At 37.1% G+C, this 27,889-nt stretch overlaps 2 protein-coding genes across 6 annotated transcripts; one reads left to right on the top strand and one right to left on the bottom strand.

The window, feature by feature from the left end:
• Nucleotides 1–31: 31 nt before the first annotated feature.
• LOC306878644 (protein SFI1 homolog) lies at nt 32–10,926 on the bottom strand. Of its 4 annotated transcripts, none has more exons than XM_079431103.1 (31): nt 10,548–10,926; nt 10,386–10,457; nt 10,126–10,236; nt 9,791–9,885; nt 9,525–9,642; nt 8,614–8,716; nt 8,392–8,548; nt 7,654–7,815; nt 7,469–7,539; nt 7,286–7,378; nt 6,358–6,455; nt 6,178–6,244; nt 5,920–6,050; nt 5,742–5,823; nt 5,137–5,315; nt 4,966–5,041; nt 4,732–4,827; nt 4,515–4,591; nt 4,331–4,433; nt 4,146–4,242; nt 3,907–4,067; nt 3,759–3,833; nt 3,291–3,365; nt 3,033–3,209; nt 2,735–2,946; nt 2,365–2,460; nt 2,073–2,211; nt 1,775–1,835; nt 1,539–1,683; nt 910–1,002; nt 32–372 (listed from the first exon to the last, which is right to left on the bottom strand). In XM_079431103.1, exons 1-31 carry the CDS (start codon nt 10,691–10,693, stop codon nt 342–344), a joined length of 3,399 nt encoding a protein of 1,132 aa, XP_079287229.1. In that variant the 5' UTR covers nt 10,694–10,926; the 3' UTR covers nt 32–341. The 4 variants fall into 4 exon arrangements, with proteins under 4 accessions (XP_079287229.1, XP_079287227.1, XP_079287226.1 ...); XM_079431101.1 differs by having other exon boundaries at nt 900–1,002; XM_079431100.1 differs by having other exon boundaries at nt 900–1,002; nt 2,073–2,271.
• A 954-nt stretch (nt 10,927–11,880) lies between these two features.
• LOC306878646 (eukaryotic translation initiation factor 4E transporter-like) lies at nt 11,881–27,314 on the top strand. 2 transcript variants are annotated; one of them, XM_079431105.1, is made up of 19 exons: nt 11,881–12,546; nt 12,987–13,123; nt 17,532–17,605; nt 17,961–18,088; nt 18,175–18,449; nt 18,540–18,738; nt 18,833–18,993; nt 19,819–19,957; nt 21,333–21,509; nt 21,697–21,971; nt 22,477–22,554; nt 22,881–22,986; nt 23,097–23,167; nt 23,527–23,660; nt 23,973–24,048; nt 24,258–24,387; nt 24,493–24,831; nt 24,928–25,104; nt 26,308–27,314. In XM_079431105.1, exons 2-19 carry the CDS (start codon nt 13,043–13,045, stop codon nt 26,502–26,504), a joined length of 2,817 nt encoding a protein of 938 aa, XP_079287231.1. In that variant the 5' UTR covers nt 11,881–12,546; nt 12,987–13,042; the 3' UTR covers nt 26,505–27,314. The 2 variants fall into 2 exon arrangements, with proteins under 2 accessions (XP_079287231.1, XP_079287232.1); XM_079431106.1 differs by having other exon boundaries at nt 21,697–21,926.
• Nucleotides 27,315–27,889: the final 575 nt, after the last annotated feature.

The following is a 27,889-nucleotide window of genomic DNA, read 5'->3' on the forward strand; positions in this document are numbered from 1 at the left end:
TCCATGTGAAGGTCCAAATGAGGATTCCAAGTGTGATTTAATCCTTTATTAGAAATGGAATCCATATTTACAACAGTGTCTTTGAATATGTAAATAACTGAAAAACAGGTTTTGAATAACACAATTTTGCTTTTTCCCCAAGGGTTCCAAAAATACAATATCCTCTGAAATTGTTTCTGGAATAAAGTTGTCATCATATAACGGGCTGCACAATATAGACTTTTTTATACTTATATTCCATACTTAGTGGGTGTTTTTAACATTGGACAGTAGTAGTTGGCTCTGGATGGTGTTAACTCTGGCAGCATGGCGAATCATGGTGGGTTTCTGTTTGTTTAATCTCAAAGATAGAGAAGAAATGCGACTCTCAAGCTGAAAAGAAACATCATATGAAAACATTACAAAAATTATTCTGAAAATTAAATAAATGAACAAATAGCTACTGTCTCACATGCGTAAAGTAGAATATTTTTCTACAAACAATACATAAACCACACAAAATCCATTAGATCTCTAGGGGTGTGTAATGATAAGTACAAGCATATAAATTAAGCTACTCAAATCACTAATAATAATAATAATAGCATATTAGATCTTAAGTATGCCTATTATAATTCATATTATAAGATTTCCAATATGGCATATCATATGCACAAGCAAGGGTTTATGCAATCCCTAACCTTTATCTAGTGACACACACAGCTGGCTTTGAGCATCTTAGATTTATGTTTACATAAATTCTCTAAAAATATGCACGTTAAATGCAAACCTCTGTGTGATAGTGCAGCTTGAGGAACCAAGACCTTGTATTGTTATTTGTTCATTTTTACTGTACATATTTAAAGACATGAATGCATGTAAGAATGAGAGCACGAGATAAAGAAAAGCTATATGGATACCTCACTTAACTCCTTTAAAGTGCTCTCTCGTTCCTCAGTTTCTCCCTCAATGCCTGTTGTTTCGAGCCAGTTACTCAAGACCTTTTGGAGCTTACGCCATGTCCTAAACACACACACACAAACACAGAATGGTTTCACTATATTAGTGAAAACATCTCATTAGGTGCAGTGTTTTTATTTTTTAATGTGAAGCTGATGATATGTTAAACCCCTTTTGCTAGATCACTAAATTTAAAAGCAAAACATTCCTTTCTCTGTAAAGTGCAGAATCCAAATATTTTCTCCTCATTAGTCTCTGAAACGTAGCAGAAACAACTATTCAGACCAAAAGCCTTTGTGTTTACTAGAGTAAAAAAAAAAAATTAATATGTTGATTCAGTCAAACTACAGCTGGTTTGTCAATTCACATTTATTCAAAACAGCTTCAGTCTGAAAATGTATTTGGAATGTATATTTGGGACTTTTACTGCAGGATCACTTTAGCTGAAAAAAAAAGTATTTTACATGCTATATATATATATACAGATTAGTTTACACATCCCTTTGATTGCCATAAAAATAATTAAGTTAGAATATTTTTTTATAATAAATAATTCTAAATTCTGCACACTCACCCTATTCAAAGCCGAATTTACTTACTGTAGCTGTTTTCTGTCTTGCTGGTATCGTTGCATTTCCAGTCTAATGTCTAGTAGTTTTTTTGTGAGATTTTCTGTTTGCTCCACATCTGCAGTCTCATCTTCCTCATTGTCCTCATCCTGCTCAGGTAATCTCTCATGTACACCTACAGCCCGACATGACTAGCATAAATGCTCTTTCAAAATGAACCTCAGACTAATAAAAATGAAACTTTCTTCATATTGTTATGTTTTTACCTTGTGTTTGGAGAGGGTGGGAAGTAGAATGCAGTGGGAGCTGATCGTGTAAGCTTTTTTGCTGTAAAAAAAAGAAAAGTGCATAATTCGTTCAATGTTAAAAGTCTGTACAGAAAGACTAGCGTATTCAAATAAAGAAGAATTGGCAATACACATTTAAGCCAAAAATACAAAGCTACAAAACAAAAACACCAGTAAATAACCAAATAAATAGGAACTGCCATGGGAAAAAACTAATAAAAATTTTTCATCTTTTGAAAAACATTCAAACAAGTGTTCTTATAGCATCATTGCTTACCTTGCTATGTGCCAAAGAGACAGTAAATGAAGATGGAGGAAGCAGTATGTCCTGGACAGTAGTGGCGATATATCCAGGAATGCCAGGTTTGAAGGGGAGGACCTTTGGTTGTAGCACCGTTGCAGGTGACTCCAGTGGGCTATGGGACAAATAGACTGAGGGTAATAGAGAAATCTCTCTTACAGACACCCTCTGACTACTGGAGGACCACAGAGAAAGGCAGATGTTCATTAGTATGTGAACATAGTTATTAAAAAAATTATTGCGACTTTAGGTTTGATGCATACTACACCTGCTGATCTTGAAGTCAAGTGGCAGAGGTTTGAGTGGGGATTGCAGAAGGTCATCTGGTCTTCTCGGTTGCAATCTAGATGCTCGAACTGACCACCTTTAACCAGAACAGAACGATTCTATTAACTCAAGAATGGCCAATCAGATTAAATACCCTCATTTTCAAAGTCTGAATCAAATCTGTAAAAATTAAAACAGGATTAAGTTGTATCAAACACTACTTACTCTTTCCCTATCATATGTGTTATACAATTAATTATACAATAAATTATAGAAGCTTGTAGTAGATTTAAACACAACAAAGCCTAATCCGACTAACAACTTAAACATAAATAAAATCAGAATTAACATTTGCAATAAGAGTGACTTGCAGCTGACTGATGATGGAATCTTTCTGCCTCTGCTCTGCTGCTTGGCTCCTGATTGGACAAGGGGCGGGGATGGGGTTGTGGTCTTCTGGCAGAAAAAAAGACACACTCTTCTTGGGGTGGCCATCTGTTTTACCCTTGACAGACCTGCACAGTGCCCGCTGCTTCCATCGTATAGCACACCGCCTTACCACTTCCTGCAGCTGTCGACAGCTCTGTATGTGATGCAGATTACTTAATATTTGTGCAAACACAAACAAATATGTACTTTTATAGACTAGACTGAAATTCACAAATGCACCTGTTCATAGCTGTGCTGTGCAATGTTAGTTGAGAATGCATTCATGTGTGCTGTGTGTGTGAGGATGTGTTTGACACCCTCTCTCAACAGTTCATCTCTGTAAAACTGAGCTGCCTCAGTCAAACGCTTCTGTTTTCTCTGACACTCTGCAATCCAGAGCCGCCACACGGAAAACACCTGAAAACATACAGAACAAACTGTATGAAATTATGCAGTTGCAGGAGCCTGCATTATAAGCGGTGCATGATCTGGCATTACCTTGGCCTGTAGGTTGAGGGACCAATGCCAAAGGGCAGTCTCAGTTTTCTCCGCTTCTATTCTTCTGCTCTGCAGCTGTATGTCATAAACATTCAAACTCAGACAGAAAATACAATATAAAAACTTCAAAGAGACAGTAACAATCAATCATAAGTAGCTGCAGCTCAAAAAAAAGGAAATGAGGCAATATCAGCAGCTCCACCTTCTGCACAGTGAGGCTATAATAAAGCTTTAATATCACAGCTATATTTAAACAACAGGCTGTGCTATATTAATTAGAGTTTAAAGAAAAAAAAATGCTATTTTTTAATGAGATAAGAAACATTTTGTGTCATAGCGGTTAATATAATACACATTTAAGAGCAGCTGAAGCACTGAACTGACCAGCCAGCATCAAGGATTATTATTTTTTATTTTTTTATAAAATACATTAAATATGATTGAACGCTTTGTTGCATCAAAACTCACTTGTGTTTTCCAGCAGATAAAAAAGCGCTGACAAATCCTCAACTTATGAAGCTCAAAGCTTCTTCTCTTCATGACCTAAAATCAATCAAAATATCAAGATTTAAGATTGGACTGAAATATATACAGATATGGAGACTTAGACAGTCACCTGATAAGTTTTGTGATGCTGAATATTAGTGGTCCATGTGTCGAGGGTTCTTTTTCCCAGGGTTCTGCTGTAGTGTCTGCTGGCTCTCTCATTCTCCAGCCTCTCGTCTTTTATCTCTGTGCTTCGCTCTCTCCATCTTCTCAAAGCCACCTGCATGTGAACTAGCAGTACAAAAACAACACTGAATAATTTCATCATTACACAGACTAACAACAATTGCATTCATATAACCAAAGTACATTTATCCAGGTGTGTTTGAGCTTGTTTCAGAGCTTCCTCTTGCTGGTGACGGTGAAGATGAGCAGATACTGTTCTCTGTTGCCATGCCAGAAACACCTATCAAACAATTCAGTTTATAAAGTTGTACTTATAAATAATAGGTGTTACTTTGTACTTGTTATACAACTCATTTTGATATAAGCACCTCAGATAGAAGGTGCTTTAGAGAAAAACATTTTGCTCTGTTTTCCTTCTCTCTCTCTTCCATCAACTGTGACACATTTATCCTCCATGAACAGAACATTCTTCTGCAGAAACATAAATTAAAAAATAGATCACATCTCTTAAAATACACACTACAGTAAATTATAAAAAATAGATCATAATACCTGACAAGGTGCTGCTGATGCTCCTGGTAACGGCACTCCACATTTTGGTTGATCGATTGAGTCTGCAAATGGTATGACTACACGCATGCATGTAAAAACAATGAGTTAATCAACTTTTCAGCTGTAAGCTTGATATAAACAATTTAAAATACGCTACTATAATATAGCAATATTTGCAAATATACTGTATACTGGGTCAAAACAAATGTATTCATACCTTCCAAGCCTCTAGAGCATGTCTAAGCAATCTGCTGTTGTAATGTTTCTCCATTCGTGCAAGTTTCTCTCTCTTCTGTCTTTTGTGATCTACATACTGTTTAACAAGCTCATATTTACTTATTTTTGATTCACAATACTTCAAATCAATTAAAACAACAACATCATCGTATGATATAAAAAAAACACTATCAGGTGTTTTCTTAGTGAATAGAGCCAGCTGTGCCACTCATACCTGATGCCAGTCTGACATGGCTTTTCTCAGACAGTGCTGTACGTAATGATCCTCTGCCTGCTCGAAATGTCTCTGACTAATCAACAAAACACAAAAAAGCTTTAACTACATCAAAATTCTCTGTGGTTCATTTAGATATTTTTCCTGTAGCTTACATTATCTGATTCACACCTGGTCTGTATGCTTGCAACAAGGTTTCTCCACTGGTTCAGGGCCTTGCGTAGCAGAGAGTGTTTGTAAAGAGAGTCGGCTGCTGCTTGTTTGAGTCTCTCATCTCTATGTTGTACAGCACTGGAGTACCACTTAGACCAGGCACGGGCACAAGACACATGCTCGGAATGCAACACAGCCTATGAAAAATACACAAATAACAGTAATACTGTAGCATATTTTTACAATTTAAAATAACTGTTTTCTCTTTTAATATATTTTACAAAGTAATTTATTCCTTTGATGACAACGCTGAATTTTCAGCAGCCATTACTTCAGTCTTCAGCCAGTGTCACACAATCTTTTTAACATATGTGGATTTGGTACATTTCTTAACATTATCATTGTGGAAAATTAGTGTGCTGAAACTGTGATAAATTGTGTCTTCAAGATCCTTTGATGAATAGAAAGATCAAAAGAACAGTATTTATTTGATATAGATATGTCTTTAATGTCAGCTTTCATCAATTTAATCCATCCTAGATGAATGGAAATATTATGTTCTTTAAAAAGATATCTCACTGACTTAATTTTTTGTGAATGTACATTCATGGATGTAATCATACCGTTCTTTCAGCAAGTCTCTGATCTCTCTGTACCTCCAGGTTTCTCCACCAGGTATAAAATGCCCAACTGCAAGTCTGCTGCCTGTATAGAGGACAAAAACATGTACATTTTCAGTACAATATAACACAGACATAGATATCTACATGCGCACAAACTATTTTAGGCACAGAAACTTGCCTGCAATGTTGTTCAGCTTTCTCTTTCTGCTCTCGTTTCTCTGTGCGTTGTGCTGCAAACTCCATCCAAGTGTTTACACATTGTGGAAAGATACGTCGGGCAAAGCAGGCATCAGCACGTAGTTCCAACTCCTATGTAATTATACAGATCGTTTGATAATATATTAGAAGAATTTTTAAGGCAAAAATGGGGAAAAGTGCATTCCATTACTAACTACAGGTGGCCTATGATATAAGGTAATGAGAGTGTGGTGGCTACCTGCATTTGTCTGTGCTCGGTGAGACGTTTTCTCCAGCGATGAAGGCAAGATCTCAGCACAGAAATTCTGTTGATTAATAACAACCATTTAAAAGTATCACAGACCAACTCAAATGAAACAGCACACATAGATTGTTTTGCCAACAACAATCTATGGCTTAAATCATTTATGTAACTAACTTGTGATGGGCTTGCGCAACACTCATTCGGGGCTGCAGGCTTCTGTCCTCAGCCTGATCCAAGCGCAACTGCCAGACTTTCCAAGACCTTGCCAGCAACTGAAAAATGTCAATATCCATTCTGGAATTTACATTTTTTTACACTAAATGATAAATAAATGACTTAATTAATGACTGAAAAATAAAAAATGTCAAAACATAAAATTCATAATCATTACTTATTGACTGTCAATGAAATATATATATATATATATATATATATATATATATATATATTATATTATAATACAATGAACTCTTTTATTTAAAAAAAAGAAAAAAAAAATTCCACAAATGTTAAAGAGACAGTTTATTCAAAAATAAAAATTGAATTCTGTTATCATTTACTCAGCCTCAAGTTGTTCCAAAGCCTGTATACATTTCTATCTTCTGCTAAACAAGAAGATAGAAGAAGATATTTTGAAGAATTTGGGTAACCAAACAGTTTCCACAGACTTCCATAGTATTTTTTCCATTCAATGGAAGTCAGTGGGCACCAATACATTTTTGGTTACCCACATTTTTCAACAGAAAGTCAGTCAAATTTGGAACAACCTGAGAGTGAGTAAGTAATCATTTTCATTTCTTGATGAACTACTTCTTAGGGCAGTCATGGCCTAATGGATAGAGAGTCGAACTTGTAACCCGAAAGTCACAGGTTCGAGTCTCAGGACAAACAGGGATTGTAGGTGGGGCCAGCGCTCTCTTCCACCCTCAATACCACGACTGAGGTGAATACCTCAATACCACTACTGTGTGTGTGCACTTGGATGGGTTAAATGCAGAGCGCAAATTCTGAGTATGGGTAACCATACTTGGCCACACGTCACTCCACTTTCACTTTCTTTAAATTCAAGGACAGATCTGATGTGCATTTGTGTCGTTCATACAATGTAATGATGATGCTGGACACTGATGTTCTTGTTGAGACGATGAGTTTTACTTTGAGTGACGTTTAGAGCAAGGCCTCTTAAACCCAAATGCTGTGAAAAAATACAAGACCAACAGAATTAAACAAACAAACAAAAAGGCTATAAAACATTAAAATTTCTAAGGACAAGAACACAACTAACCAGAAGTTGGAGTTGTCTGTGATGCATTGCAGCCTTTTCCCTCTTAGCCTTCTGTGAGCACAAACTGACATCTACAAGACAGCTCAGGAAAACAACTGCATTATGCTTTCACTGACATATTTCATTTTTTATTCTAGTATAAAAGTATATGAGAACGGTCTGTTTAACTGTGTAAGCAAAGATACAGTGTCTCCAGTGTGAGAACGCCAGCCTCTGGGAGCCGTGCTGGGCCAGTTTGTCTGCTCTCTGTCCTCTGTCTTTCTCCACATGCCTGGATTGCAGCACATTGTTCCACTGACACCAACACTTCTCCAGCACAGCGACACGCCATACATTCTGAGCAACAGCTGCAACACAGAAAACAACTAAAATGCAAAAAATAAATGCATAATTGTGACTGATCAGTTCGCCACTGTATCTGTACCACTGTAAGTTATTGCAATTAAAAAGCCTTTTGGGGTTGGTTTTTTAACGCTTTTTTAAAATAAGCATTTATGCATGCCCACCAAGGCTGCATTTATGTGACCAAAATACAGTAAAAAAAAACCTGTAATATTGTGGAAATATTTGCATAATTTAAAGTGACTTTTTCATTTTATTTTAATACACTTTAAAATGTAGTTTATTCCTGTGATGGCAAAGCTAAATTTCCAGCTGTTATTACTTCATAAAAGCACATTAAATCATTTTATAATGATTGGTGTTTAATAAACATTTCTTCTTATTATTAATGTTGAAAGCAGTTGTGCTTCTTAATATTTTGTGGAAACCATGCTTTATTTCTTTTTCAGGATTCTTTGATGAATAGAATGTTCAAAAGAACAGCATTTATTTGAAACCGAAATATTTATTTGAAATGTCTTCACTGTCACATTTGACCAACAGTAGTAGTACATATCATACATATAAAAAGTGAATGGCACCTGTTTTCTTGCTCTTAGCCTGTCGGTTCTCTGTGTGTCTGATCCATCCATGTAGTGCATGTCTTAACAGTTGAAGACAATAGTGACGATGAGCTTTGGACTCCTTCTCTTTCAGAGCAAAGGCTTGTTTCAACCTGTCTCTCCAGTGCAGCCATGCCTGTGAAGAATAGCCACTTTAGAAATTTTCATCGTACAGTTGCATTCTCACATGTTCATACTCACTCTGCTCTGGACAGTGTGAGCCCAGTGTTGCAAAGCAAAATCTTCTTGATGGTATTCCACATCCCTGTGCTGTAGTGTCATATTCCACACAGTCCAAACCCACCTTTAATGACCAACATATGCACAAACAAAAATATGTCCCATTAGTATTTAACTAAAAGGCCATTTAAAAAAAATAGGCCTTCAGTGTGATGCACATGCATCTTTATATTATATGTTTATATTATATAAACGTACAATATAATTAATTTTTAAGTAATTAATACTTTCATTCAGCAAGTCTCATTTGAACTTTCTATTCATCAAAAAGTGAAAAAGTGTATCATGAAAAAGTATATCGTGGTTTCTACTAAATTATCAGGCAGCACATCTGTTTTTGATCCTTGAAAATAATAAGAAATGTTTCTTGAGCAACAAATCAGCATATCTCAATGATTTTTGAAGGAGCATGTGACTCTGAAGAGTGGAGTAATAACTGCTGAAAATTCAGCTTTGCCAACACAAGAATAAGTTACATTTTAAATATATTAAAATAGAAAACAGTTATTTTAAATTGTAATATTATTATGTAATAATAACAATATTCCTGTTTGTATTGTATTTTTGATTAACTGGCTTATTTGACTGACCTCAAACTTTTGGACAATAGTGTACATGTATTTCTGCCTAATAATATTACTCATTTATTAATATACATAAAATTAAGAAATTATATCAACATATTGACTGATTTATGCTTGTTTACTTGCTTAAATCTCAATATAAAATATGTTGTCATAGTTAAGTCTGTTATTTTATGCTACACTCCGACCCTACACCAGGACTGCAATGCTGTTTATTATCTGGCTGCTTTACCCTTATGAATACGACTCTGCAATATTTTTCTGACACCACATAAGAGCAATACTCACTTCAGTACAGCGAGTCTCTCGTGCTGCACTGCCGCCTCCTGCATCCTGCGTTTCATGTGACACATGTCCAGGTACAGTTCCCAACCATTCCACACACAACGTAGTTTGTGCTTTGTCTCTGCAGTACAAATATTCAGTTACACCTACTGTAGCATAATACCACAACATAATCAACCCCAGAAATGTGAATAAAGTTTCAGCATTTCATCTCACATCTTCATTCAACTCTATAAACTAAAATATTATTAGAATAACGTCATACACACCCCATCTGATTGCAAGTTGCAGTTTTTTCTTTTCTTCTCTCTGGACAGCAATAAACTCATGCCAGGCTTGAAATGTTTTGCTAAACAGCATATACCTAAAACATTGATACTAATAAAAAATGTTTCTTGAGCAACAAATCAGCATATCAGAATGATTTCTGAAGGATCATGTGACACTGAAGACTGGAGGAATAGCTGCTGAAAATTCAGCGCTGCTGACTCAGTAATAAGTTACATTTTATATTAAATATATTAAAAATAGAAAACAAATATTTTAAATTGCAATATTTCAAAATATTACACTTTTGACTATTTTTGTTAAAGGCCTAACTTACGTATAATGGCAATCTGCCCTTATATTTAGGGTCCATTCCTTTCTTGCATGCCACCACTCATCTTTCCAAGCCACTAAGGTTTTCCTCAAGACCACCTTACAATAATGAGATCTATACAAAAAAATAAAAATATCCATACATATAGATATATATATATTTTTTTTCATTAAATAAACATCAAATATCGCACAGTAGAACCACTGCAGTATTTCTTTGTACATTTTAGTTCGCTATTTAAACACGTGACCAATATACTGGACCTGGCTTGTGATGTTGTTATTCGTCCAAATGTCTTCTGAATCCACAAGTGAAGGAACTTCCGAGCCAGATGCCTAAATACCCAACATGCACAAAAAACAAACAGTCACTTATCACGACATTCACAACACATAAACGAATGGGGGAATGCCATTATCTCCAACCTTATCCTCAGCTCTTTAAGTCTACCACCTCGGTTCCAAGTATATCCGACCCGGTAAGTGTTTTTCCGTATGGATGTTTTGCGTGGCCGGTTCTTCTCAACAGCACCAGACAACGGTTTACCAGCTTTTGGTCTTGTCGTTTGCATCTTTAGTAGATAATTCAAGCATAAGTTACATAATTTTCAGCAAATCAGCGCATTGTCTAGCACCCGGTGCTTGAACTATAGCTGGTTGAAATAAAGTAAATAAAGTAGCTTTTAGGGTTTTATAGATTCGACTTAAGGCTTTAACGCTACTGCAGCTCATTATAAAGCTGTCATCGTACTGACAACAAACCATAACTGCCGCTCTTCTGTGTTGAATAAAAATGTCTTCCGGTAAAATGTCATAATAAAAGACCTGCCTAAATTGGCAACTTGAACATTTTAATAATGCATTTGTATTATAATTAATAATAATTAATTAGTGTTACAGTAATATTAATACGGATATTTTAAAATAATGGATTATATTAAATTGATTTAATTTATTAAATACATTACTGACTCATCCTGTAGGACTGGAATTTTATGCCTTTACTGTACACAGGATTTTGTGAATTTAATATTGAGGCGTTTGAGGGTGGATAGTATGCACAATGGGACGCAGGGCGGGTGATCATTTTTATACATTTCACATAAAATGTTATGCTGGTTATTAATTATTTAGTAAAAAAAAAAATAATAATTTTCAATTACTTTATATGTGTGCATATGTTTTTTCTGTTTCATTATATTGCATGTTAATGTCATTATACTTATTGTTTTTATTAACAATATCGAAATTTTTCTTCTTATAGTTTTATTACATTTTCTTTCATAATTATTTTCTTTTTTTCTACAAATACTGTTTGATTAAATACTATGTGGTTGACAAATCAATTTAAAACAGATTCAGAATTAGCTTTATTCGCCAAGTGTGTGCAAGCACACAAGGAATGTGTCCATCTTGTTCATACTTGTTTAATCGAATAAATAGCAGGTAAATACTTTTAACTTTAGTTAGAATCATGTAAATAAAAAAAATCAAGCAACTCGACTAAGCTTTTTTAATCCTGTCACGTGACTGCAATTTAGAATGGGTGGCCGCGTTGATTGCCTGAAATGTATTCTTGCTCTAAAATTCCGTAACGACACTTGTCAACCCCCTTGAATAAATAACACACTTGTAACCACGTAATCTGGTGTTCTGTGTTTTTAGATTTGAAATTACAATCAAATGTGAGTGTTTGTTTCTTAAAATTTTAAAGAAGGCGTGATTAGACACTATATAATCCTTGATTGGGGCCTTTCTCAGAACCAGTCAGTGATCTGAAGAAATTCGCCGCTCTGCGACTGAACAGAGACCAAAGAGAGCTCAGAGAAAGTACCCAGAGGTACATTGATTGTTGCAGTTGGACTACAAGCTTTAATTAAGTGATAGAACCCAGTTATCTACTGGAATTGGTCCTAATATATGTGAGCTTTAGTGTATTGACGCTTTTAATGGACGTTGTACAGCTTTATGAGTGGGGATAAGTTTCCTAGCCTGCTAACCCGACTCACTAGCCTAAAAATAAACAAACACGGATTTTCTTTTTTTTTCGCTCTCACGAAAAAAACCCAAAGGAGAAACCAGCCAAAGGTATAATTAAAAAGCAGAAACGGTGCAAATAGAGCCGCTTGTCCATAAGAACCGAAGTAAATCCTCGGCGTCGGCTTGAGTTTAGCCGGTTTGCTAATGAAATGCTCCTCTGCCAATTAGCGATTAAATCTGGAGTGACAAGGGATATCCGAACCTCCTGTCAAGATTGTCGACAGAGAAAACTGAATTTTTAAGAAGAAAGCTTAATCTGCGTCCTGTCTGAAATCTGGACTGACTGCAGCATCTCTTGTAGTTTGGTATTGGACAGGTAGCCACAAGCTAACTGGGGCATCCAGGCGAGGAGAGAGAGGTGCTGTGACACCGTTTCAAATATCAGGTGGGTTCATCGATATGTTGAGAAAGGTGCCTGGGTTTTTCAAAACAGACGCGTTTTTCATGTGGGAGATTGTAGCATAATGTTCCGGCATCAGATCGATTAGTAATTCTGTAGTTTGCTTGCTGTCTGCCTCGTCATTTGCTAATTCAACAGCTACTCAGGAGCCAGACATTTACCTGATGTTAAATCCCTACACATTTTAATCCTCTTGAAAATATATTTGTTACATTTTTAATTTAAAGTTCTTATAGACTTTACGGAATTTATATACTCCTTGTTAACCTTCTTGCAGCCTGTTTGTACAATCACACTTAATAGCTCATTTTTTGGGGGGGATTGAATAGCTAGTTTTTTTTTTAAAGTATTTTAAGACTAAAACCAAATGAATGTGAATTACATTGACATGGGAGTTAAACTAATGCTATAGAATTCTTTCACAGGTGCCTAGAGTGTCTGATATTGACGCTTCACTTCAGTTTGACCACGAACCTAAGTCATGGAGAAGGATGAAAATGGTGAAGACATGGTGGAAACGGTGAAGGACTCAGTAGTGACCTCCGCCTATAGATATACCAAGGTGAGAACAATCACAGTCCTTTAAAGGGAACATCTTTTGAGGAGCAAAATTTTTGGTCTTTTGATATTATGGTGTGATGTACTTTGAACACATGCTGTAACTTTTAGAGCTCTAAATGACTTGCCAAATAAAAGACCATGTTTGAAACCTATTGAACTAGGCTTTAAAGTCATGATTAAGTGGAAGCACCAGCAGATCTTTTCTCCCAAAAACAAAAGAAAAATGCACAAACCAATTAATTGTTCTCAATAAGATCTATAACATTCATTTCAATTTCAAGGGTTCATTCAGACTTGGTTTGAATGGATTGCTTAGAATCCGAGCAATTTGTTTGTCATCAGAGCAGCAGTTGCTTACGCTTGTTGCTATGTAACAATGACCCTGAAGGTGACAATTCTTTTTTTTTTTTTTTTTTATTATGTATCTGATTTATTATATTTTAATCTTATTAATGTTTTATTACCAATACTAAACTCCTATTTTTTTTTTTAAAGCTCTCTATTTTTTCATTTTATTTAAATACTGTTTTTATTAAGCTAAGTTTAGTAGAATTGTTGTGAACTGAAACTTCACACTGAATTAATCTTGACGTGCATGTTTAATTGGATAAATGGCAGGAAAACCCTTAACTTTAGTCAATACCTAGAAGTAAAAGCAACACAGATTGTAAATTGTAGTCATGTGACAGGATTTAAAACAATGTGTGATTAGCGTTAAACATTTATTGCCTGAAACGATGAACCGTAGAAGATGACAATATATAGTTTTGCTCACCTTTTATACTTTGATTTTGAACATTTGGTTTTGTTTCCAAGGCATCAACCCTCAGTGGCACTTACTTTTTTTTAATGCTCAGATCGTACTGCAGATTTTCTAGAAAACCAGGAGTTGATGTACGCTCTCTCTACTTGCAGTGCATCAGTCCTTCTGCAGTTCTAGTGCCAGTACATTTGTACCAGCAGAGAACTGTACTGGAGTTCATGTGACGCATACTTGAGTTTGGAAAACTGTGTTCATATCATCCAGTTAAAACAAATTCTGAAAGCATCCCTAATAATACAAAAAGATCACTTGCATACCCTCACCCAACCCACAGGTTGAGACGGTGTCCAATATTGTACAGAAAAACTGTATATAACAATACAAACAAGTTGAAACAAAGTAGACATTAATTAGCTCAGGAAGTTGAGGGAGGTAACCTGAATAACAGTTTAGGAGAAAAGGAGGGCGAAAAAGGTTTTAAAAAAATGTTGCAAATATTGTGCCTATATAGTGCTTACCAGGGGTCCGCAAAAGACTGCATCTTTTTAAGCAGAATTGATACTTAAAATCTGTCCCAGCCACTGCTAATTTATTAGAAGAGTACCCTACTGATCCATGGACAGTAATTAAAAAAATTATTTGAAAAATATAATTTGTAATATTGAAATATTTGTGATTTAAAATAATTACTTTATAATTGGCGTCGAGTCGTGCATTAATTTGAGTGGTGACAGATATTATGGGAATGGCTTGATCTTGGCCCTTAAAAAATGCTGTCACGTAACAAATCTGTTTCAAAGATAAAATTAAATGAATTGCAACATTGAAATAAAAATGTAAAGCATGTACAAATACTAGAAATCGTGAATATAAATAATTGGGAATCATGTAAAAAAAATTATAAAATAAAAACATACATTTTATATATTATACCTTTTACAGTCATGGCCAAAAATATCGGCACCCTTGGTAAATATGATCAAAGAAGGCTGTGAAAATTAATCTTTGTTAATCCTATTTTTTTTTTTTTTTTTTAAATCACAAAAATCTAATCTTTCATTGGATAATAAGAATTTAAAATGGGGGAGTCATTATGAAATGTTTTTCTCTAATACACGTTGGCCACAATTAACGGCACCCTTTTATTCAATACATTTTGAAACCTTCATTTGCCAGTTTAACAGCTCCTAAATTTTCTCCTATGTTGCCTGATGAGGTTAGAGAACACCTGACAAGATCAGAGACCATTCCTTCATCCAGAATCACTCCAGACCCTTTAGATTCCAAGCTCCATGATGGTGCAATTTTTTTAAAGGTTTTCTGACCCCGATACTCAACTATTTTCTGCAATTCTCCAGCTGTGGTCCTTGGAGAGTCTTTAGCCACTCAAACTCTCCTTCTCATAGTGCATTAGGACGATATAGACACGTCCTCTTCCAGGCAGTTTCGTAACATTTTATGTTGATTGGAAATTCTTAATTATTGCCCTGATGGTGGAAATGGTCATTTTCACTGATCAGGTCTTTTCTTAAAGCCACTTCACTAATTTGTGAAGCTCAATTATCTTTTGCTGCACATCAGAAATATATTCTTTGGTTTTTCTCTTTGTGATGGATGATTAAGGGAATTTGGGCTTTGTTTTCCCTCCTATTTATATTTCTGTGAAACAAGAAGCCATGGCTGGATAATTTCATGTTCATAATCACCCTGGAGTGCTCAATTGTGAATATGAATGGGAATATACTTCAGAGATATTTTTAAGAATTTCTAGGGGTGCCAATAATTGTCCAATGTGTATTTGAGAGAAACATTTATTTATGATTATTTATTTCCCCCATTTTAAAATCTTATTATTCAATGAGAGCTTAGATTTTTATTTATTTATTTTTTAAATAAAAGATCTCCAGGATTAACAATGCAGATAAATTGTCACAGCTGCCTTTGATTATATTTACCAAGGGTGCCGATATTTTTGGCAATGACTGTATGTGGTTTTGTTCCCTTGGCTGTTTCCTTATAAAAGTCCAGAAATTTGTCAAGTTTTTCATCAGGTGTCTTTAATTATATGATGTTATTACGTTGGCTGTTTTGCCGCCAGCCAATCGCTGCATTTCTGATCGTGGTTTCGAGTATCAATATATCTGCCCTTTTCGGGGAACACGAGAACATGCAGTAATCTTAGGCAACTTAATCCAGATATTTTAATCAAATCCACATTCTTTTGAAGAATCAAATTTTCCAGAGATCAGTTGTCACGATTAGAAGATCTGGTATCTTTCAAATAATCTCAGATGTATTAAGCGAGGTACGAAGTACGGGCCCCTGGTAAGAACAGACTAGAGTGTGGTGCAGATTGGGCAGCCAATCAATTAATAGAGGTTACATCTTGCCACAAAGAATTAACATTCCAATTAAATTAAAAAAGGGTAACCAAATTCTTAAATTTAAGTGAAGAAGTGACATACTGCCAAGTATGGTGACCCATACTCGGAATTCGTGCTCCCCATCCATAGTGCACACACACAGCAGTGAACACACACACACCCAGAGCAGTGGGCAGCCATTTATGCTGCGGCGCCCGGGGAGCAGTTGGGGGTTCGGTACCTTGCTCAAGGGCACCTCAGTCGTGGTATTGAGGGTGGAGAGAGCGCTGGACATTCACTCCCCCCCACCTACAATTCCTGCCGGCCGGGGACTCGAACCCGCAACCTTTGGATTACAAGTCCGACTCTCTAACCATTAGGCCACGACTTCCCCATTTAACCATGGAACCTCAAAGACTGCATTTAAATTTTTCCAATTTAACAAAAAAATAAGGCCTCTCTTATCCTACTAACTCAGCAAAATAAAATGTCAATTTGCAATCAGGAGGAAAAACTCCATACAGGCCAATTAATGGAGAAGAATGAATGTTAATAGATGTGATTGCTGAGTGTGAATCAAAAGCCCTATTCGGACGGTAATTGTTTCTCAGGCCGGGAAGTAAGTGATTTTCACCGTTTACAGGGGGTAGAAAACAGAAGAAAAGCACTTAAACAATCGAAATGCTTCTTTATTATGGCAGAAGCAGGAATGCAATACAAATTGTTTATATTTTTTTAAATGTGTATTATAAACAGATTGCGTATAATTATATAAAACTATAACATGTCTATTTTTAAAAAGGAGATTTAAATAAATGGGATTATATATTATAAAATATGCTTGGAATAATAATGCATTTTACTTAAGTCATTTTAAATTTTACACAAGAACAAATTGGTAAATTCATTTTATTTACAGCAGACAATCATGTGACTGTCCACGTGAGCAGCGCGTTCCTGGGTTCGTAGGATCACAGAACTCGCTCCTCCACTGTGAATAAATCGCCATCCGAATCCATGAGTTTTATCACTGAGGTGATATGTAAATTTATTTTTTGCAGACGTCCATTTGAGAAACAATTACCATTCGAATCGGGCTATAGACAGACTTCTAGAAAAAAGACGGAGCAGGACAGGTCCAGAACATGGGAGTTAAATTAGCTGGTTGTACATGACATTTCTCATAACTTGGATCAGTGGCTGGCAACATGCAAGCTAGTTTACGTTTAGTTGTGAAGTGTTCTGTACTGTTTTATCATGCTGATAATTGTTTGTATTTGCAGGAAGAGCTTATGGAAATCAAAGAATTGCCAATTTCCAATGAGAGGCCAGAGTGTCTATCAGAGAAATATGACAGGTAAACTTTTTAGTGTTTGTTTGCCAGATCAGTTTGGATATTTCTGAATGTGGCACCATATTACTGTATCTTGCAAGATCATAAGAAAAGGACATCAGTGGGATTATTGGCTCCTGTTGCGTATCCTTTTGTATACATTAACATTATGATTTTAATTCTTATTTTAAGACCTAGTATTGGCTCCTTGGCACTTAACAAACAGCTGCTTTCCAGTATTAGCCAATCAAAGAATTAATTTACAGGAGTCATTTGTTTGAATACACTTTGTTTGACATTACTGACTGATGTTGTTTAAAATGGACTTGTATGAAGAACCTAAGCCTTGAATGTGTTAACAGTACTGTTTCCTTTATAGTGATGGGGTCTGGGACCCTGAAAAATGGCATGCCTCACTATATCCCGCTTCAGAAAACAGCTGTCCAGCAGAAGGATACAAGAAAGATTATGCAGAGGATAGAGTTCCGCTAAAACGCAGAATCGCAGGTAATTGGCCAAGAAGTTTCTGATGTTATTTGTCTATCAAAACCTTGTTGCTGATATAAAACCAGAATTAACTTTGTCTTCCCTAGATCCTCGGGAACGTGTAAAAGATGATGATCTTGAGGTGGTTCTTAGTCCACAGCGACGTAGTTTTGGTGGGGGTTGTCAAGTGGCACCCACTGCCCTCCCTCGCCGCCCCATCAGCCCTCTGGAGAACAAAGAGAACGAGTCACTCCGTTTGGGGGGAGCACGTCGCATAGGGAGTGGCCGTATCATTGCATCACGTGTATTTGAGAGGGACACACGAGTTGACAAGGAGAGGGAGCGAGACCGAGAACGTGAATTTAAGGACAAGAGATTTAGGGTATTGTGATAAGGGTTTGATACAAAAGAACGTTTTGTTATTGCATTGTTCAAATATTAAAACGTTATTGTTTTCGGTGTTCTACTGTAGAGAGACTTTGGAGACAAAAGAGTGTTCAGTGAGAGAAGAAGAAATGACTCCTATGCTGAAGAGGAGCCAGAGTGGTTCTCTGGTGGGCCAACTAGTCAGTCAGAGACCATTGAGCTCATTGGCTTTGATGACAAGATCTTGGAGGATGACAGGAGGAGGACCAAGCGTTCCAGGAAGAAGCCAGAGTCTGTTAAAGAAGGCATGTATTGTACAAATGCAAACACCTAAGAAACGCTTCTGTTGTTGGATCAGTGCATTTATCAGCATGCTTTTTCAATCTTCCACACCTACAGTTGAATGTAATGGTGGGCTCTCTGAGCACCCTGAAGTAGTTCAAGAGTCAGGAGCTGACCAAGAGGTTCCACATGCCGAGGTTCTTTCTGAGCAAACCCCTGGAGAATTTGACTTCAATGAGTTCTTCAATCTTGAAAAGACCATGCCTGGCCTGGCTTCGGTAAGATATGGGGAGCACTGCATGCTTGTAAGGGTGATGGTCACAAAATATCTGGCTTGTCTTAAAGGGAAAAGGAATGGACAAATCACACCTAAGGTATTTTTGGGGGGGGTTTTAGAAATGTTTGGTTTGTGCTTATTAGGTACTTTTTCGGCAGCTTATTTATCTATACAGACTGTAAGCCTTTTTATTTATTTTTATTAAACTTGGCTCTGTAGTGTTCACTGTGCTCCTCTAATGTTTGTACCTCTTTAGTAGTTGTCATTTACTGGACCGATTTGTGTTGCAGCACTACTGATGCCTCCTAATGTTTCTCTATTGAGTCGATTGTCTGTTTAGATACATTTGTCTACTAAACGAATGCAACAATAGAAGTAGTTGTGTTGGTTATTGCAGAATAGTTCAACAAGCCTTTTTGAGGTTCATATGTTGCTGCTCATGTCTGTTCTAAATATGACGTTGTTGGTTTTGCAGTTGTGGCGTCGAGCTATTTGTTGGCTTTGAATTGTTATACCGAAAGCTGTAAATTTATGCAAATTTATGCCCATCTTACTTGTAAATATTTTATTGATACTGTTGAAACTGGGGATGAGGAGTGATTGGGGGGAGGGGTTATGCACATCTATGTTGTGCCAAATTTTAATGTAGTTAAGAAATACGTGGGGATCTTGTAAATGAAACTATTCTCCAAAATGCCCAATTTTCACCCCATTGTGATAAGCAGTCTGCAGACACACTTCACGTAAGTGTCATCCACTCCCCATGGCTGTCTCCTGCTTCTATGTTATAACGGTTTAAACCAGGTTCCTCTCTCTTTCCTTCCAGATGATTGAAGATGTTCTTGCTGAGGGTCCGGTCATGGCCAGTCGTTTCAGCCGCTGGTTCTCCAGTAACCGAAGTCCCTCTGGCAGCCGCTCCAGCAGTCTACGTTCCACACCGCATGAGGAGTTGGAGAGACTAGCAGGTAACCCTTTCCTATTATAGTATATTCACCTGGTTTGGTCTTTGGTTTCAAGGTTGCCCACCTAGCTTAGAAATAGGCATGCACAAACTTACAAATGTAAATTTAAAAACTAGAGTTTTAATATTTGAACTCCTTATCAGCTTAGCGTTTTAATTTTGTTAAAGGGTCATGAAACCCCCTGTTTCAGCACTGGTTAGTTCTCAGCACAGTTTTAAATTATAAAGTGGGCATGGTGCGTTGTGGAGTGGAGGGGGAAGAGGAGACAGACAACCAGTTTCAGACAGATTCATTTTGCTCCCATCGTGTTAACACAAATAAATGCACAGCCGTTTGCACTCTGCATCGAAAACCTATATATGAAAGTGCTGTTGATAACTTTTAAGGCTTATTCTGTGGTTTATTTAAGCCTTTTGATGAGTTGTCAAGGAGCTGTAAAAATCCGCGACACAACTGCAGCTGCGTTCTATTTATGAAGTATTGAGAGATTTCAAATGATTTTCAACGCTCGCTTTGTCGCGTCCAGTATAGATGTAGACACGGTGTAACTCTTATTACAAAGCAAAAACGAACACTCTACTTCGATCCATGAATGTTTCTGTTAATGTACGCGATCTCGCAATCTGAAGCGTCTGTCATAGCAAATCAACATGCTGTTGTGAATAATTAAGCAAAGCGTCTTCTCCTAGGATAAGAACACGGTCTCATGAATAATTTAATAGACACCGACGCAACGTTGTATTATAGTCCTTTGCCACGTCACAAATTGTGACAACACAATGTAGATTTTAAACCCAGAAGATGAAAATGGCGCAAAAAAGCTTAAAATTAACCAGTTTTCTCAAACTAAAATTAACATGCTAACATTGTCTTCTATTATGTGCAAAACAAACACCTGCTAAAATCTCAGAAATGGCAGTCTGGGGTTTCATGACCCTTTAAATCGATTAATTTTACACCAACAAAAAGCTAAAAAGGTAAATGTAAAAACTATTTAGTTCAGTTGCCTATTTAAAACTGTTTTACCTAGTAAGAAAAAGGTATATGTTTTACTGACAATTTACCATAAATATTTCTTCCCAGCCAAGAAACTGCATTTTGCATAGATATTAAAAAAGGTTCCCATCCCTGTGGCTGAAAGCAATTCGGGCAAGAGCACAGATGGTGCAAGGATGGAATTACTCCATTTATTTAACAGTTTATTCTTGCTTCGTGTATGTGTATATCTGTCTCCTATGCTCAAAGTTTAAAAAAAGCAATATTCTGAAAATATAAAATAAAACTTACTGACCATTTTCAATGGTAATGTAAATCCAACCTACCTCTGATGGAATATATATATATATATAATAAAAATATAATTTTGTGTGTATGTCAGGTCCGGAACCTCATACTGGATCTCTGAATCAGGGTACGTCTTTGTACTTCACCCCCATATCTTCAGTGGATCCCAAAGAGAAGGTGGACATTTTGGAGCTGCTGCATAAAGCCAACATTGACCTGAAACCGCTATTGTCCAGCTTGAATGTCAACAAGGCTCACCTAAAGGAGAGCAGTGAGTGGCATCCTGTATATTTAGAATATTTATTGGAATACTGCCTAATGAGGGGGGTGAGTTTTTTATTTTTATTATTTTTTTAAAGTTTATACAACTTTATCTATAGACAGCAGGCCACAGATGTCAAATTGCCCATTATTTAAAAAAATAATTGAAATACCTCTTTCTGTCTGCCCTCTTATAGCAAACTCGGGGGTGGTGCTGTCTTTGGAGGAAGTGGAGGTGGGTCTGAAGGGACTGAAGGTGCAGCCTGAACCAGCTCCATCATTACCTCGAAAGCAGCCCGGCGGAGGTGGAGGAACTCCCTTCATGGTGGAGCATCTGGAAAAGGCTCTCACGGAAGGAACCGGGGCTGTGTCACGACCGCGAGACCCTGACATGTCTGCATTCAATAAGTTGGTGAGCTCCATGAAGGCAAGTGGAACTCTACCCACCCACCCCAAAGCCAGCGGGAGTAATGTAAGTATGCAGCCATAGGCTATGTGTGCATGGTTTTGTTAGAGCTTGCTGCCTGCTGTCCAGCCCCAGGTAAAGCTGCATGTGTCAGATTGATGCATTAGTTGCCCAACTTGTTGCTCTCAAATATTACCTACCTTTGCATGCAACACAAGTCAGCGCTTTTTACTTGTTAGTTGGTCTGGGCTAGTAAATAAGTTTATTTTGACTAGTGATGGGCATAAATTTGTATTTAGCAGTTGTGGCTGACTTGTCAGTGAACATTTGCATGCCTTGCGTTGGCATATCCCGTTCTGACTCCAGTGAATCTTTTGTAACATACTTGGTTTTTAACCATTTTTGCTCAAGCCGTCACTGGTATGATGTAGGTGCCATCAGTGTTTCTGACTTCAGCTAACAAAACTTTATGGACCAAATGGTATGCGTTGTATATGATCTGTTTTTGTCTGGTTTATACTCCAACTCTCTTAACATGATCACTTTTCCCTGCTTGTGTTTTCAATTACAGCAGCAGTCAGTGGATCCTGCTATTGTGCCCTTATCGGAGGCACAGGTACCTGCCTCTCAGCAGAAAAACATCTTTCAGGTGATCTGTCAAAGACATTATTTTTGTTCTAAAGTTTAACTAATTTATACTCAACAGGACATCTGTAAACTCAGTAATGTGATTTCACTGATCTATAAACCACTGTAAGAAATGGTGCAAACTGTTTTCAGGATTTGTTTTTTTTTAAATAACTGAGGCACCAGTAATTTACTGTAATAACTGACTTCTATCCTGCGGTATTGAGACCGCTTTAGTAACCTTGTAGCTGAAGCTCTCATCTTATTCTTATTGTATTATAACACTGTTCTAGTGAATATGGTATTGAATTGACACAGAATATAAGATCTTGTGCTTCTGTGCTTTAGGAATTATTGGTTGCCCCTCATGGCCCTGTTCCTGCCCCTGTGCCTGGCCTCGTACACCACCGTGCTTCACCCCCACTCTTCCCACAGAGACAGAACTTTTTCCCAGGTAAAATTAGTTAAATGTTACTGATTTTAAACTAAGAGAGGCATGTTAAATGTGCAACAAATGTCATTTGTTTATGCCATGTTCCTCGCCCATCTTTTGTTGAATCTCAGGGTTCCCTGCTGGCCAACAATCTGTGTTAGATCAAATTCCAGACTTGCATCGGGCCAGGAATACACCACAGGTAAAACTCAAATAATATGGCAAGTTTATTTTTTATTATTTTTTTTTTTATTTTTTTTCTCCCCAAGGATGCTTTACATTTTCAAGAAGTCTACATGTGATCAATTCTGTGCTTGGTTTTAAAATATTTGTATATATTAAATATATAAACATTCATATGCAAATATTAAAATACCTTCCAATTTAGATACCAATATCAACCCTTCATGACATTTTTAAAATACTTTTAAGAGTATTTATCAGTGGTTCTGAGAATCTACATTCTAATTGTGTAAAGGCTGTTAACATGGAATTAGGAAAGTATAGAGTATGTACTTGGTTTTGCATTTTGTGAATCCGAGATGAATTCCTTGTTCTTAGATGAGAGCTTTGCCTATGGGAGTGGACCAGGCCAATCTTGAAGCTTTGTTTCAGCCGGAACTGGCAGTTCTTAATCGGCCACAGTACCAACAAGGCTACAACAAACAGGCTCACGATAAGGTGTTTCGGAACAGGTAATGTTGATTATCTGACACAAAAGGCAGGTTGTCCTAAAGCAAGCCTTGCTAATGGTTTCAGCCTCTTGAATCCATTATCTTCTAGTACTTGGTTACACTTGTCATGTATTGCACGGTCCTGATTTTTGTACAGTTTTAAGAGCTGTCAATTGAAAAGGAAATTTGACCAGATTTGAACCTTTTATGCATTTATTCATTAAATGAACCGATCCAAAAGTGTAGCTTAATGAATGGAAGAGGTTGATAATGGTGTGTACATGTGTACAGTGACACCTTCATTTATTTGCATCTAAATCTCCTGTTTTGTAGACAAACAAGGATGAACCGTTCACCTGGGCCTCACCTGCCTGGACGGACATCACCTGGTAATACAGTAACAAGTGTGGTAAGCCAGATCTATCACATTTAATTTAACTGCCACGGAGGCACTTGATCATACATCTGATGTATTTATCAACTTGCAGTGTTACAGAGCCATTTTAATGTTTTGAATTAACTTAAATGTCATTCTATAAAACTAAAACACCAAATGTGAACAAATGACTTGGTGTTTGGTTTAAACAACTTTTCTTTTTCTTTTTTTCCTCCTTGCAGCTGTCTCCATCCTTCACTCCCACTTCTGTGATCAAAAATATGTACGAGTCAAAAGAGAAAAGTCGAGATGATCCTCGGAGTAGACCAGGAAGTAAAGAGGAGACTGTGAACTCTCATAACTCACAGGAGGGTATGAAGTTCTGCACATACACCAAGAGATCAGAGCAGGGTGAATAAACAGTAGCTCTCTTTCTTTTTTCCTATTTCCTAAAGCAGTCTCCTTTTTATTTTATAGATGGGCCTCCATCGCCCAGTTCCTTTCTGGAAGATGTGGACACAAGTGGTCCTCAGACTGGTGGGGTAAAGGCATGCTCCACCCCTGTTCCTACTCAGAATCGTCATAGTAAAGACCCAGACCGACCCAGGCCTCCTTCAACCACTGGCCACCACACTCCCACCATGCTGTCACCAGGGCACTCTTCTCCCTTCCCCAGACCCCAGATGTATCCAGTCCCTCTGCTTCCCCATGTCCCTTTGGTCAGACCTCCACCCCAGCTTCATCCCAGTGTGATGCAGAGGATGCTGGCTCAGGGCATCCAGCCTCAACAGCTCGGACCCACCTTATTACAAACCGGTTGGTTTCAGACTTCTCTATTCATACCTGTTCCAGACTTGTTCCTGTTGTTAACTGAAAACATGGAATAGTGAAGTTCTTTTTCTGCACGAACAGGCATGTTCCCTCAGACTGTAGACCTGTCTCAGCTTCAGGGTTTGCCCCCAGCCCTCTTAGGGCAGCCTCTGTATCCCCTTGGTCCTGCAGGGCACCCACTAATGGCCCCTAGAGCTGCAGGAACACACATGCAGTTAGCAGTCATGCAGCAACAGCTTCAACAGCAGCAGAGACCAAGTACGTACAGCACTAGTGTTGTAAAATGACTTCATTAGAATGATAAACACTACTGTTCAAAAGTTGGATCGGTAAGAATTTTAACATGTTTGTAAAGTCTCATTCTCAACAAGGCTGCTTTTATTTTATTTATTTTTTTTTTCCCCAAGGATTCTTTAAAAACAGCATTTATTTGAAACGGAAGTCTTTTGTAACGGTCTTTACGTCACAGTTTACTAAGTGTCATTGCTAAAAAAAAAAAAATCTTTAAAAATTTGGATATCAGTTGTCAAATTTTAATCAGTTTCTGTCTATAGAACAAGGTGGACAGAGAACATGGCTGATAATCAGATTTTAACCACTTAGCATTCATGGAAAATGTAACCAGGCACAAAATGTACCATGGGCGGTATGTTGGTACACTAACAGGATAATGCAATCTAATGATTATAAATGCAATTTAGAGAATTGCTGATATGATCTTGTTTACTTTTACCTAAAACGTGTTCTAATCTATTTCTGATAATTTCATTGCCAAATAGCCAATTTATCAGTCTGTTTCTAGATTCAAGCTTTTAAACATGTTTATTACCAAAGCTTCACATTTATTCTGTCTTTGCCATGATGACAGCCTTGCTGCTGACTTGGCGATTAAAAAAAAAAAAACAACTGATGCTTTACTTCCAGACAGAAGAGAGAATATATGGGACCCTGGACCACAAAACCAGTCATAGGGGTAAATTTTTCGAGATTTATACATCATCTGAAAGCTGAATAAATTAAGCTTTCCATTGATGTATGGTATGTTAATGAGACACTATTTGGCCGAGATACAACTATCTGGAATCTGAGGGTGCCAAAAAATCTAAATACTGAGAAAATCACCTTTTTTAAAGTTGTCCAAATTAAGTTCTTAGCAATGCATATTACTAATCCAAAACTAAGTTTTGATATTTACAGTAGGAAGTTTACCAAATGTCTTCATGGAACATGATCTTTACTTAATATCCTAATGATTTTTGGCTTAAAAAAATCAATTTTGACCCATACAATGTATTTTTGGCTATTACTACAAATATACCTGCGCTACTTGACTGGTTTTGTGGTCCAGGGTCACATTACATTTTTACAAATAAATATGCTAAATGTTTAGCTTTTTTTTTTTTTTTTTTTTTTTTTTTTTTTTTTTTTTGTATGGTTTTTCAGTTTTTATTTTCTCCACAGATCTGCCAGTGGCCCAATCAGGAGGCCCCCAGTCACAGAGCCACGGTCTCCATCGGACAAACCATTCACAGCGAAGAGGTGGTAGCCCTCCTCTGGGTCTGGCCAAGTGGTTTGGTTCCGACGTGCTGCAACAGCCCCTCCCTTCCATGCCGTCTACTAAAGTAATCAGTGTTGACGAGCTCGAGTTCCACCAGTGATGACATCCTGTGACCAGTCAGCAGGAGCGAAGCAAGACATCCCTTCCCTTCCCCACTACCCTCTAGTTGGAGAGATGTGAACTTTGATTTCTACCATAATGTACAGATGTCAGAGCCCTGTCTATTTTCTGTGCTCTGCCTGAAACCCTTGCAGTTGCTAAGTTGTTGTTTTTTACAGGCCTGAGGTTAAGAGTCAAAAGGGAAGACACGTTTTTTTTTCTTCTTTCCTACCGCTTTTGTCACAATGTAGCTTCTTGTAGTTTTTGTGTTGAATTCAGTTTTTGGAGTAAAGTAAATAATGTATAGGCCTCAATTTGTACAGATTATGCAGACTATGGGAATAGATTTTTCTTTTTCCACCTTGTACATAGAATTTCTTTTTTTTTTTTTTTTTTTTTTTGTGTCAAGTCACAATGTCTGCACAATGTTCCATGTTTCCCATCTAGGGTTGATCTGGGGCGGGAAAGGGCACCATTACTGGTTTGTTGGAAAGGAGATGTTAGTGTGTAGCGATTTAATGCACCCCTAATCCAGAGATACATGCCCTTGAAACTTTTGCTGGAATATTGAAGCCAGCTTGTTCTGCAAGAGGGGACACTCTTCCACCCAAGAAGTGAATGCTAGTTGTGCCTTTGTTTCCTTTTTTTTTTTTTTTTTAAGCAAAAAGCCCTCCCATCCCTTCTCTAGCCAGTCTTCTTAGTCACCGGATGAGAAGCACTGCTCTGAATCACATTTGTTTTAGGGTGGCAGGGATTGGCAATTAAGTAATGTGCTATTAATTTAAGAAGCACAAATAGTTAATAAATATATAAAAAATTAAATAAAATAAAAAAATCCTTCACATAAAATTGTATTTGTGACTCACTGATTTCAAGGTCTTAAATTGTCTGTCTGGAAAAAAACAAACTTTTCAGAGGAAGAAATATTCCACTTTGAATGGCTGTATGTATATTGTGGTGTTCTTTGCTCTTAATGCCCAGTTCTTCTATATTCCAGTGAAACTGGACGGTCATTATTCTCCATGCTTGCCAAGTATATTTTCAAAATGCCAAAACTGCTGTGGCACGTATAATTTATTAGCAAATATCAGGTGTCCTTGGTACATAAATTGGAGTCTGTTCTAGTGTTATCCATGCATGTCCAAGCCATACTCCCTTTGCCATACTTCTGTATCCAATCTCATGGCCGCTTGGCCAGGTGTTATTTTTCTTTTCTGCACAATATTTTGTTATGAGGCTTTTCACAAACCCAAGGACGCTGGATAATGCATGGACTGAAACTCAAAAACAGAAACTACATAAGTACAACACGAAATGAATATGAAGGGAGAGCATGTTTTAATTTTATTGGAAGACCTACTGCGCTCAAAAACTGTAACTAAATAT

This window comes from Barbus barbus (assembly GCF_936440315.1).
Source record: "Barbus barbus genome assembly, chromosome: 13".
Classification (NCBI taxonomy): Eukaryota; Metazoa; Chordata; class Actinopteri; order Cypriniformes; family Cyprinidae; genus Barbus; species Barbus barbus.

Bases quoted from the DNA above. Each gene is read 5' to 3' on its own strand.
- LOC306878644 (XM_079431100.1), bottom strand. From the start codon at position 10,693: ATGCAAACGACAAGACCAAAAGCTGGTAAACCGTTGTCTGGTGCTGTT. The intron at 8,549-8,613 runs GTGAGTATGAAC...TATTCTTCACAG, and splicing joins CTCACACTGTCCAGAGCAGA to GCATGGCTGCACTGGAGAGA. The intron at 2,947-3,032 runs GTGCATTTGTGA...CATCACATACAG, and splicing joins CACAGCACAGCTATGAACAG to AGCTGTCGACAGCTGCAGGA.
- LOC306878646 (XM_079431105.1), top strand. From the start codon at position 13,043: ATGGAGAAGGATGAAAATGGTGAAGACATGGTGGAAACGGTGAAGGAC. The intron at 24,388-24,492 runs GTATGAAGTTCT...TTTATTTTATAG, and splicing joins CTCTCATAACTCACAGGAGG to ATGGGCCTCCATCGCCCAGT. The intron at 24,832-24,927 runs GTTGGTTTCAGA...CTGCACGAACAG, and splicing joins ACCCACCTTATTACAAACCG to GCATGTTCCCTCAGACTGTA.